We start from the raw sequence: 12,500 nt of genomic DNA on the forward strand, positions 1-12,500 counted from the left end.
CGCCTTTAGTCGAGCAAATCGACCCCGGGACTTATTCTTTGTAAGCCCAGTACTTATTCTATCGGTCTCTCTTTTGCCGAACCGCTAAGTGATGGGAACGTAAACACACCAGCATCGGTTGTCAAGCAACGCTAGAGGGACAAACACAGACACACACATATATATATATATACATATATACGACAGGCTTCTTTCAGTTTCCGTCTACCAAATCCACTCACAAGGCATTGGTCGGCCCGGGGCTATAGCAGAAGACACTTGCCCAAGATGCCACGCAGTGGGACTGAACCCGGAACCATGTGGCTGGTTAGCAAGCTACTTACCACACAGCCACTCCTGCGCCTATTGATGTAGTTTTGTGAAAAATTATATCAATACTAGCAGCATAGCCCGGCGTTGCCCGGGTATGTAAGAAACTTTGTCGATAAGCAATGCCCTCTACATTTTTACCCTTTTTTGTACTCATTGAACCGTTATTTTGTAAATAATAAAAGTCAGTTTTGTAGGGTTCGTATGGTCGGTCTCAAAGTGATATGGTTTTGTCGATTTCTCCCAATACTTGTTAACTGCATTGACAAAAGGTCGTTAGTTTGACATTTAATGCAAACTTGATGTTTAACATTGGTGTAGGGAAAATCTGTGAACTTTCAAAAAATATCGCAGAAAAATCGGTTTGCTATGTGTGCCCCATATGATGTAATTAACCGATTTTTTCCAGTAATAACGTATCCTATTGGAATCAAAAGGGCCATATAGCTCCTTGGAGCAGACATGATGCTTGCTGTGAATTTCAAAAAAAAATATATTGTCGAAAATATGTCATCTTGAATTTGAACGCGATTTCCAAAAATGGCATGATTTTATCGATTTTTTCTGATGCTAAGGTATTGCATGGAAAACTAACGTCAGAATTAAGTTCCTTAGGGTAACATTAAGCTTCCCCATGAGTTTGGTGAAAATCGATTTCAAGTTGCGAAAACTACAACGGAAAATGTGTTGCATATGATAAGCTGAGATTCTCGACCCCATGTCGAATTTATCGATTTTTTTCAGAACTGGGGGAACTTTTCAAAATTTTCGCTGCATTAGTTTTGAATTATGACATTGGGCTATGTTTGTGTCAAGTTTCATCAGAATCGGTTGAAAGCCATGGTCAGGGTGAGGGTACAACCTAACAGACACACAGACAGACAAACTGCCTTTTATATATATGTATAGAAGATTTTTACCGTCAAATAGTAAATAATTAGAGTAAAACTCACAAGAACTGCGGCACATCATTTTCAGTCGTCTCAAAAGCTGATACATATATGAATGACTATGTGTGTGTGTGTGTGTGTGTGTGTGTGTGTGTGTGTGTGTGTGTGTGTGTGTGTGTAAATATATTTATGCATGTGTGTCATTATTAATAAATATATTTATTTCTTTTGATGTGAATTTTCTGCATAACTTCAGGTTTCATGTTTTGGAATTCGCAATTTTCAAATGCTCCACGCAAAACGGTGGTAGAACTATTTCCATTCGAGATTTGACTACTTGAGATTTCACGACACTTAAAACGTTATTAGATGCATTCTCCACCACGACACTTCCAATTTCAGGGATAACTCCTGTCACTATACTGCGAGCATCGCACCATACTATCCCATTCTTCAATTTAGGCACATACCAGCTTCCTCTTACTGGGTCCTCCGCAGTCACTCACCCCAAGACTTCTTGTATCATGGCAGTTGTCTTCTCTCCCACTTTGTCACTTCACTGCACTCCTTCAGCTCGCCTCTCGATGAAGCTGCATGCTGTCCAGAGCCATACTGCAATCGGGTAGTGTCCCAACAGCTTCCCACAGACAGAAAACAGTTCTCACCTACTCGTCCTCGTGCCCAGCTCTGGGATCTCATTCCCTCTCCGAAACACCAAACGCGCCGGCCGCCTTGTCTCTCCGTAGCTTGAGTCCCAGTGCAGCTCCTCTCTCCATCGCCTCCAATGGCTTGGCGTTTAGCCCCAAACTCTTCAGGTGGCTTATGACCTCCTTTGCCGATACTATGTTCTCGTCTACCAGATGTCGTTAATATAGGAATTGGTGGCTCTTTTCACTATGTCTGCCTTTTCCAAGATGGTTTTGAGAATTGTCGCCATAATCTCCGGTGCTGAATTTAGCCCGAATCCCAGCCTGGCCACACAGTATGTGCGGCCCTTTTACCTTACTGGCTGATACTTCCACAGTCTCTCAGCCATATGCAGCTGCAGGTATTCTGACTTCAAATTGACGATTGTGGAGTCCCCTGTCATCTCTCTCAATTATTATTATTATTATTATTATTATTATTATTATTATTATTATTATTATTATTATTATTATTATTATTATTATTATTATTATTATGTGAGGGGCTGGAATTAACAAAATTAATGTTGGAACTCCCAGAAAATGAACTTTTATTTAGCAGACTGGTATTATGAGAAGATATAATTTGTGAAAGATTCTTTGTGTTGGAGAAGGCCACTCTAACTATATGAGAATTAACAATTAAATAATATCTAGAATTTTTGGGAAAGATCTTACCAACCACTTCACGGAACTGCAAAGGAAGATTAGATTTAATTTGTTTTCCGTACGGAATAACAAACCAGACAGTTTTCCTAGTAACAGTCAAATTGTGAGTGGTACTATCTTTAATGAACGGTGAAATACCCCCAGAGTGAAAAAATGGGCTTAAATAACGCTCGCCTCCCTTACCTCGTAAAGGAATTTTATTATGTTTTGTGTTGTTTACAATATTAGAATTAAAATCACTCTTCTTATTACAACTAGATTTCTAGTCTTGAACAGTAGATGAAGGATGAGATTGAGCAGAATCAATGTATGTAACTTTTTGTTTATATCCTGCTTTAACTAAGGCAGAGTTATAAAATTCTGCCTTGTCGTTAAAAATGTCAACATTGGCGAATAGTTTAGACAATCTAACTGAAATGCTTTTAACTAAATTCTTAGTAATTGCCCTAGCGTGATTACTGGAAGGACTAATATACTTGAGATTGGTGGAAGGTTTGTGGTATGGGAAGTATGAGTTATTTTGCAAATTAAGAGTAATATCTAAGAAGTTAGCTTTAGTTAATTCATCGTCAAAAACGATGTGAAAGCTCGTTCTATGAAAGACCTAACTAATCTATTCTTAATCTTCTGTATTTTTTGATTTGAAATGTTTTGGAAGTAAATCAAACAATCATCACGATATAGACCTCCACAGATGTCTGGGAACTGGTCGGCCATTTCATAAAGTATATATGTGCCGACTAAATCAGCAATTTGAGCTGAATCTGAACTTCCCATTAGGACATCGAACGCATTGGGAGTATCCCTCCGGACCCACAACTTGTTATCGAACTTAATGATTGATTTTCTAGCAGCCAGTACCACATTAATTTTCTCTCTAGAGAGACCTGCTTTATTGTGTGCATGCCAGACTGCCTTATTGAGTGTAATAGGGTTGATTGATGAATAAAAGCTAGATATATCAAACAGAATAAATTTAGTGTTAACCTTATTAGTAATAGAAGTAAACCAATCTACAACTTGAAAAGAATTAGACCATAAGCTAAGTTTTTAATTTATTGATTAATATAGGGATATACTTATCTAAGATGTATTTACTAAGTCTACTGATGTCTGAGCTGGAAGGACAGATAAGACGTGAGGATGGGTTATTATAAAAGTTTTATTTGTGGTCTTTTAAAATAAATCGAGGCTGCCTGGGATTCAACGGTTCTGTCTTCATCTGTAATCCATACGATTCCATAATTCCTTTAGCTTCTAGGTTAGCCTGCCTGAGAGTATTCCTACTGGTGGTCTTGTAGTTTTTATGGATCACCTTTTCCAGCAGTTCCAAATAGTGGCTCTTGGTAAGCTTATAGAGGTTTCCGGTTTTATCAGATTGAACAAGGATGCAATCTATGTTATTGATTTCCTTAGAGACGTTGTGAAGATATCTAAGATGTTTGTTCCTGAGGGGTGAACGGTGAAATTTTATATTCTTCACGATGGACCATAGATCATCCTCGAATTGCTTCAATCTAGGGTTAGGTGGAGGGGTACCCTTCGATTTAAATAATTTTGTATACTCAGAAGAAATATTATTACTGGTCTGTTGTAAGTCCTTATTGTCGAAGAAGGAGGTGAGCCATCTGATGCGGTTGATAAATGCATTCGTCTTATTGATGAGTTCCTTAAGGAAAGCATTCTTTGGGGGAATAGGAATATCCTTAAGCGAAACGTTGATATTAAATCACTCCATTTGCGGTAACGGTTATATTAGTAGGTTATAAGATAATCTGTTGAAAAATATGTCAATGGGTTATTGAATTATCCTTTGTTTACTGTCAACATGGAAAATTCAATAAACAGTTACCGGGGTTGCAAAATTCACGCAAGTAACAAGGATGTAGCGCGACCTATTTAAAGGTAGAAACTCCGCGTTAATGCGCAGTAATTTGAATAGTATAAATAAATAAATGAGTTGAACGCAGATGAATTTTGCGACCCTGGTAACTGTTTATTGAAGTTTCCATGTTAACGGTAAACAAAAGATAATTCATTCATCCATTTATATATATATATATATATATATATATATATATATATATATATTATATATATATATATTATATATATATATATATGTATGTATGTATGTATGTATGTATGTATGTATGTATGTATGTATGTATATTTACATAATGACATACATACATACATACACACATACATGCATGCATACCTACCTATTTACCTACATACCTACCTGCATGCATGCATGCATACATACATACATACATACATACATACATACATACATACATACATACATACATACACATACATACATACATGCATACTACATACATACATACATACATGCATACATACATACATACATACATACATGCATACATACATACATACATACTACATACATACATGCATACATACATACATATATACATACATACATACATACATACATACATGCATACATGCATACATACATACATAGTGATTGCTCCATATTCACAGGTGATTGCCGTTTTCTTGTGCTTCCTTGTTGTCGATCGAAATTCTGACTTTCCATCCATGACCTTTCAGATGGCCATACAATCCCCATTTCAGATCTGCATGGTTTGAAGCAGCCAGCTTTATAATGTTGTTGTATTGGATGCCAACTCTCCTCCCTTTCTAGATTGCATTGTAGTGAGGGGAGATTTAGTCACCGACTCTCCGACCATGAGCAATTAGTAGGATTATATAATTACTTACATATTTCTTTATTGCCCACAAGGGGCTAAACACAGAGAGGACAAACAAGGACAGACAAACGGATTAAGTCGATTACATCGACCCCAGTGCGTAACTGGTACTTAATTTATCGACCCCGAAAGGATGAAAGGTAAAGTCGACCTCGGTGGAATTTGAACTCAGAACGTAGCTGCAGACGAAATACGGCTACGCATTTCGCCGGGCGTGCTAACGTTTCTGCCAGCTCGCCGCCTTTTATATAATTACTTATAGCATATTTTTTTCAGTTTGTGATGGAACTGGTCCTGATCTGACCTTGCATTTAGTACTTGAGAAATAACATGTAGACTGTACAGTAAGGTATGTTGTTGAAAACAAAGCATCTATCAGGTAATTCAGTGTTGGATAAGGACGTCGGATGAATTTCCTTGTGGTAACTGTACTGGCTCTCTGTGCTCTGAGTTCAAATCTTACCGAGGTCAACTTCATGGTCGATAAATAAAATACCAGTTTCACGCTGGTCTCCAATCTTCCCTTTTCTCTCACCCTTTCTGGTTGTCTTTCTCTTCTAGAAGAAATCGACTGTTGTTAGACATGGACAAGCGTGTGTCGAATCTAAAATATCCGAGACACGAAGTAAGTCATGGCGGCACATTTACAACTCCATCAAAGAGTTAAGGGCGCATAGGACCATATAATAAGTAGTAAGAAGTAAATGAGAGCAAGTTGCTAGATTCTCATCACAAGGTAATATAAAAAAAAACCGTCAAATTACCTAGTGCCTGTTGCGCAATTAAATGATTCTTATTGAGAATTATTGCATCGCAGAACGCCAAGGCTTTCCGGTAAGTATATATATTGATTGATAAGAAAGTTATAGAACATTGCCCACGCATTTTCATTGAGGATTGATTGAAGACAATGTTTTTTCATCAACATGTCTGGTCATGCGTGCCATTTCATTGTAAAGAAAATATATACTATAACATGTAATAAGGCTATAATATATTGTGATTAGTATTTGTGATCATAGAACTGGTTGCTTAGTCAGAGTTCACCCACTGATAAAGAAAAACAACAATTTAATTATAATACTTTATAATATCGCGACCTCATTACGTGAGTATTACTTTATTTTTCAACACCTGTAATTGATTGGGACTTTATTTCATTGACACAAGGTGCTTTGGTTAGTTCTTCATTTTGTCGACCGAAGGTATTTAACTCTTTGTTGTTTGTTCCTTCTCGAGCCATGCCTGGCTCATAAGGGCCGGTTTCCCGGTTTCTTGGCGTATAGGTTCCCCACCTGGATGGGACGCCGGTCCGTCGCAGGTGAGCTGCAAGATGCAGGAGGAAAGAGTGACAGAAAGTTGTGGCGAAAGAGTCAGCAGAAGTTCGCCATTACCTTCTGGCGGAGCCGCGTGGAACTTAGGTGTTTTCGCTCATAAACACACACATCACCCGGTCTGAGATTCGAACCCGCGATCCCTCGACCGCGAGTCCGCTGCTCTAACCACTAGGCCATGTGCCTCCACAAGTAAATGCGCCATTTTAAAGACTAGCCAGTCTCATGGGCCCGGTTTCCCGGTTTCAATGGCGTATGTATTCCCCAGCTGGACGGGACGCCAGTCCATCGCAGCGTTACTCATTTTTGCCAGCTGAGTGGACTGGAGCAAAGTGAAATGAAGTGCTTTGCTCAAGAACACAACGCGTCACCCGGTCCAGGAGTCGAAACCACAATCTTACGATCATGATGCTGACACCCTAACTACTAAGCCACGCGCCTCCACAGGTATTTAACTTGTACTTTATTAAACCGACTCACAATATTTAACTAGTACTTTACTTTATCAATCCTCAGTAATTGACTAGTACTTATTTTATCAACCACTTTACTTGACTGGTACTTTATTTCAACGATCCAAAGTATTTGATTGGTACTCTATTATATCGAACCCAAGTACTGGAGAAATAACATGTAGAGTGTACAGTAAGGCATATTGTTGAAAACAAAGCATCTATCAAGTAATTCAGTGTTGGATAAGGGCGTCGGATAAATTTCCTTGTGGTAACTGTACTGGCTCTCTGTGCTCTGAGTTCAAATCTTACCGAGGTCAACTTCATGGTCGATAAATAAAATACCAGTTTCACGCTGGTCTCCAATCTTCCCTTTTCTCCCACCCTTTCTGGTTGTCTTTCTCTTCTAGAAGAAATCGACTGTTGTTAGACATGGACAAGCGTGTGTCGAATCTAAAATATCCGAGACACGAAGTAAGTCATGGCGGCACATTTACAAACCCATCAAAGAGTTAAGGGCGCATAGGACCATATAATAAGTAGTAAGAAGTAAATGAGAGCAAGTTGCTAGATTCTCATCACAAGGTAATATAAAAAAAAAAACTGTCAAATTATCTAGTGCCTGTTGCGCAATCAAATTATTCTTATTGAGAATTATTGCACCACAGAACGCCAAGGCTTTCCGGTAAGTATATATATTGATTGATAAGAAAGTTATAGAACATTGCCCACGCATTTTCATTGAGGATTGATTGAAGACAATGTTTTTTCATCAACATGTCTGGTCATGCGTGCCATTTCATTGTAAAGAAAATATATACTATAACAGGTAATAAGGCTATAATATAGTGTGATTAGTATTTGTGATCATAGAACTGGTTGCTAAGAGTTCACCCACTGATAAAGAAAAACAACAATTTAATTATAATACTTTATAATATCGCGACCTCAGTACTTGAGTATTACTTAATTTTTCAACACCAGTACTTGATTGGGACTTTATTTCATCGATACAAGGTGCTTGGTTAGTACTTCATTTTGTCAACCTAAGGTATTTAACTTGTACTTTATTAAACCAACTCACATTATTTGACTGGTACTTTACTTTATCAATCCTCAGTAACTGATTAGTACTTATTTTATCAACCACTGTACTTCAACACCAGTACTTGATTGGGACTTTATTTCATCGACACAAGGTGCTTGCTTAGTATTTCATTTTGTCAACCCAAGGTATTTAACTTGTACTTTATTAAACCGACTCACATTATTTGACTAGTAATTTACTTTGTCAATCATCAGTAATTGATTAATTCTTATTTTATCAACCACTGTACTTGGCTGGTACTTTATTCCAACGATCCAAAGAATTTGATTGGTACTCTATTATATCGAACCCAAGTACTTGATTGGTACTTTATTTTATTGATTCCAAGATACTTGTATGACACTTTACTTTATCGACTAGAGTACTTGATTGATACTTTATTTTGTCAACTCCCTGTGCTTGACCGATACTTTATTTTATTATCACGAAAGGATGAAGGGCAAAGCTGAGCTCGGCAGGGCACGAAATCGAAGAGACGACGAGCAAGGTCCAAAGTGTCACATGCAAGCACATACACCTCCAGCTATAACATCGATTTGCACATAACACGTTATAGGTAGGGTCTCACCCTGTACTGCATTGACTGAATGCATGAAGCGCATTCACATACAAAGAAAAAAAAAAACACTGCAGGCATCTGATTCCTGTATTATTAGCCTTGGCTGATCCAGGGAGAAACACAATTTGAAAGATAATAATAACAATAATAATAATAATAATAGTAACAATAATAATAATAATAATAATAATAATAATAATAATAATAATAATAATAATAATAATAATAATAATAATAACAATAATAATAATAATAATAACAACAATAACAATAACAATAATAATAATAATATTAATAATAATAATAATAATAATAATAATATTAATAATAATAATAATAATAATAATAATAATAGTCGATGTGAGAACTGTTGCTGCTCATGTATATTAATTTAACTTAAAAAAAAAAAAAATGAACGAACTATTGAGTTTGGTTTAATGGTCTACCAATGTATACTATGAGTTTCTTTGCCCTAGGAGTCGGGAAGACACTCGGCAAGAAATGGAAGCAAATTTGAAAAAGAAAAAAAAAAGTAATAATAATAATAATGATAATTATTATTATTATTATCATTATAATAATAATAATAATTGATATCGATGTATTTCATCTGTTACTTTTAATTTTGTCCCAGCACGTGTTTGCAACGCTATAACTTTGTAAATAAAAATTTAAAAAGCAAACTGTACCGCCAACCAACACTTTCTTTGTGAAAATAAGCAAATCTGCCAAATTTTTTTTGTCTGTTTCTTTACATTTCTCTTCTTTTTTTGCTTACTGTTTCATAATACAGATGCATATAGTGATTCCTTTAAATACATTTTGTTTGTATAAAGAACAGCAACAACAACAACAACAACAACAATAATAATAGTTTCTGTCACTGCAGTTCTGCAGCAGGTTCTCCTCCGACCCCTGTCATTCCCGTCCCTTCCCCATCCCCTCCCTTCTTCTTCTTCTTCTTCTTTGAAAAACATATCCACCTGGTGTTTGTTTAGTCCATGAGGACCGACAAATTACTTAGAGCTGTTGCCTATAAATAGGGACCATCTCAGTCTAATCACCATCAGACTGACCGTTTTTGGCTTTCAATCGGGCGTCACGGACCTTCACTTCGCAATGTAAATAAGTATACTACTACTACTACTACTACTACTACTACTACTACTACTACTACTACTACTACTACTACTATTATGTTCTGTTGTTTCAAGGGTTTGGTGTCGTGTGCCCGGTTAAATTTTGCTTCCTATTGAACCACAACTTGAGATTTGGGGACGAAGAGCTATTTTTAAAAATTTCTTTCCTGCTCTTTATTTTTATTTATATTTTTTTGTTCTGACTTTGTATCAAAGAATTTCTGGATTATACTTGCTGAACGTAATAGACAGGTCTTCAGCACTGAAACCTTTGTCAGGTTCAGATAAAATTTTTGAAGGTTTACTCTCAGAGTCTTTGTCACTACCATTATTATTATTATAGTGGAGGCGCAATGGCCCAGTGGTTAGGGCAGCGGGCGTTGTGAGTGTTTATTGAGCGAAAACACCTAAAGCTCCACGAGGCCTCGGCAGGGGATGGTGGTGATCCCTGCTGTACTCTTTCACCACAACTTCCTCTCACTCTTACTTTCTGTTGTACCTGTATTTCAAAGGGCCGGCCTTGTCACTCTCTGTGTCACGCTGAATATCCCCGAGAACTACGTTAAGGGTACACGTGTCTGTGGAGTGCTCAGCCACTTACACGTTAATTTCACGAGCAGGCTGTTCCGTTGATCGGATCAACCGGAACCCTCGTCGTCGTAACCGACGGAGTGCTTCCAAAAAAATATATTATTATAACCGAGCATTTTAGAGATTATTATTATTATTATTATTGTTATTATCATTATCATTATCATTATTATTGCTGCTGCTGTTGTTGTTGTTGTTGTTGTAGCGAGGTACAAGAAGTCAGTGCCATTTTGTACGAGATCTCGCTGATAGCCATTCCTTCTTGCTTATGCTGAGAAACACCGCGAAGCTGGTGGCTCACAGCGGACTCTTATTCCGCTCTATCTTCACCTGTTATCTCCAGAGGTAATGAACCTCACATGAACGGAGCTATAACGAACCACGCGCTGCCATAAAGATGGTCATTGGGAGCGAACCACATGAACAAGAACTAAAAATAAACGACTGTTGAATTGCACTCCGCTTGTAAACTTCTTCGTGTTCCAGATCCTCAAGACCACAGAAATAATTATAATGGGAGAAGGAGATACTCCACAGGTATCACAAGCCTTCAATTCCATTATAAAATGGTGACCCCGACGGAAAAATGATTTCAGCAGCTGCAAGCTTTCTCATTGTAGATGCCTCCCCCGAACTACAGAATGGCAGTCTGGCCCGACGTCAGAATATCTTTCCACGTTCAAGTGAACCTTTAGAATTCGTGTTTTTCGTCTCGAACTTGTACCTCGCAGAGTATGCTTTCTTCCTTACAAGGAACTACACGGTATTCTGTCAAGTAATCTCCTTTTGAAGTAATTTCTCCCACAATGTCGACCGTCAACGTTTGATGTCAGTACATACACCAAATGCAGCTACAGGACACTTCAAGCAAGCCGACCATCAACTTCTAGCCGTCGTTCCTGTCTACCGCAATGTTTGGATTGCCTCACGTGTTGAAAAAAAAAAAAAAAGAAGAAAATTACCAGTTTGCTCGCCATTTTCTGACGACTTCTTAAAGAAAATACAAAAATTTTTTTGAACGGACTGCAGCCCAGGTTTAGCGATTAAAAAAGAAATTTTTGTTTATTGTTACACATAGCATACAAAAAATTCAAAAATTTTGCTAAGAATATTATTTTTCGCACACACGTTACTATTCCAGCACTCTTCTCTATACAAAATGAGTCTTTCCAACTTACCCGCGTACTCTGGTGATGCCACGCTTTAGTTCGCTCAATTGGATGCGTATTTTTCCGCCCATGCAGTACTTCACCAACAGCAGCTAAATCTTTTGTACTGTGGGATGCCTGCATCCCTTGCATGCTGAGTGAAAGGTCTCAACACTGACCCATATCCGGACGCGATTTACGTGTTCGTCAAATCCGAGGTTCTCCATTGGAACAGACAATCCGCGGAAAGTAAATTCCAGACACTGATGCAAGATGAATCCTTGGGAGATAGGACGCCATCTCAGTTTTTTCGTCGTTTGCATGAACTCAGCGATACTCCACTTGAGGACAATCCTCTCCTTAGGAAATTGTTTTTCTCTTGGCTACTGCCGAATGTCCAATCCATACTGGCCACTACAGTCGACTCCAATTCGCTTGATCAGATAGCCACCATGGCGGACAAGATCATAGATTTCACTGTGCAGCCCGCACCTCACCATACCTGTTCGGATCCTGTAGTGGCTTTCTCTTCTACCACAAAGCCTTCTCCCTCGTCACATGGCGACGTTTTGGAGAGAGATGATGCATTAGCACGTCGCATGGACACATTGTGGTGAGAACATGCCAGCTCACGTCGTCCTCGCAGCAGAAACCGTTTTAAGTCACGGTCATCTAGTTCTACTCCAACGGTTTCCAATATCTTCTGGTACCAGTCCACATTCAAGGACAAAGCCCGTTGATGCATCCAAGCTGACGGGAAACTAGCTACGGAAGATTTGGGCACGTCAAATTCTTCCCGCAATTTTTCATCTCATCGTGCATTCTTTGTTAAGGAGCGTGTGTCTAACGAATCGTTCATGGTTGACAC

At 38.1% G+C, this 12,500-nt stretch overlaps 1 protein-coding gene across 7 annotated transcripts in view; it reads left to right on the forward strand.

Annotated features, from left to right (window-relative positions):
- Positions 1-9,805: 9,805 nt before the first annotated feature.
- LOC115219765 (acidic mammalian chitinase) overlaps positions 9,806-12,500 on the forward strand; it is a 70,655-nt gene continuing 67,960 nt past the window's right edge. For 4 of the 7 annotated variants that reach the window (XM_036509706.1, XM_036509707.1, XM_029790011.2 and 1 more), the window contains exon 1: positions 9,808-9,875. In XM_036509706.1, the coding sequence (XP_036365599.1) occupies positions 9,874-9,875 (2 nt within the window). In that variant the 5' untranslated portion in view covers positions 9,808-9,873. Of the gene's footprint in view, positions 9,876-12,500 lie in introns of all 7 variants that reach the window. The other 3 variants (XM_036509705.1, XM_029790013.2, XM_029790008.2) reach the window with 2 other exon arrangements.

The sequence above is a fragment of the Octopus sinensis genome, linkage group LG15 (assembly GCF_006345805.1).
Source record: "Octopus sinensis linkage group LG15, ASM634580v1, whole genome shotgun sequence".
In the NCBI taxonomy this organism is placed as follows: domain Eukaryota; kingdom Metazoa; phylum Mollusca; class Cephalopoda; order Octopoda; family Octopodidae; genus Octopus; species Octopus sinensis.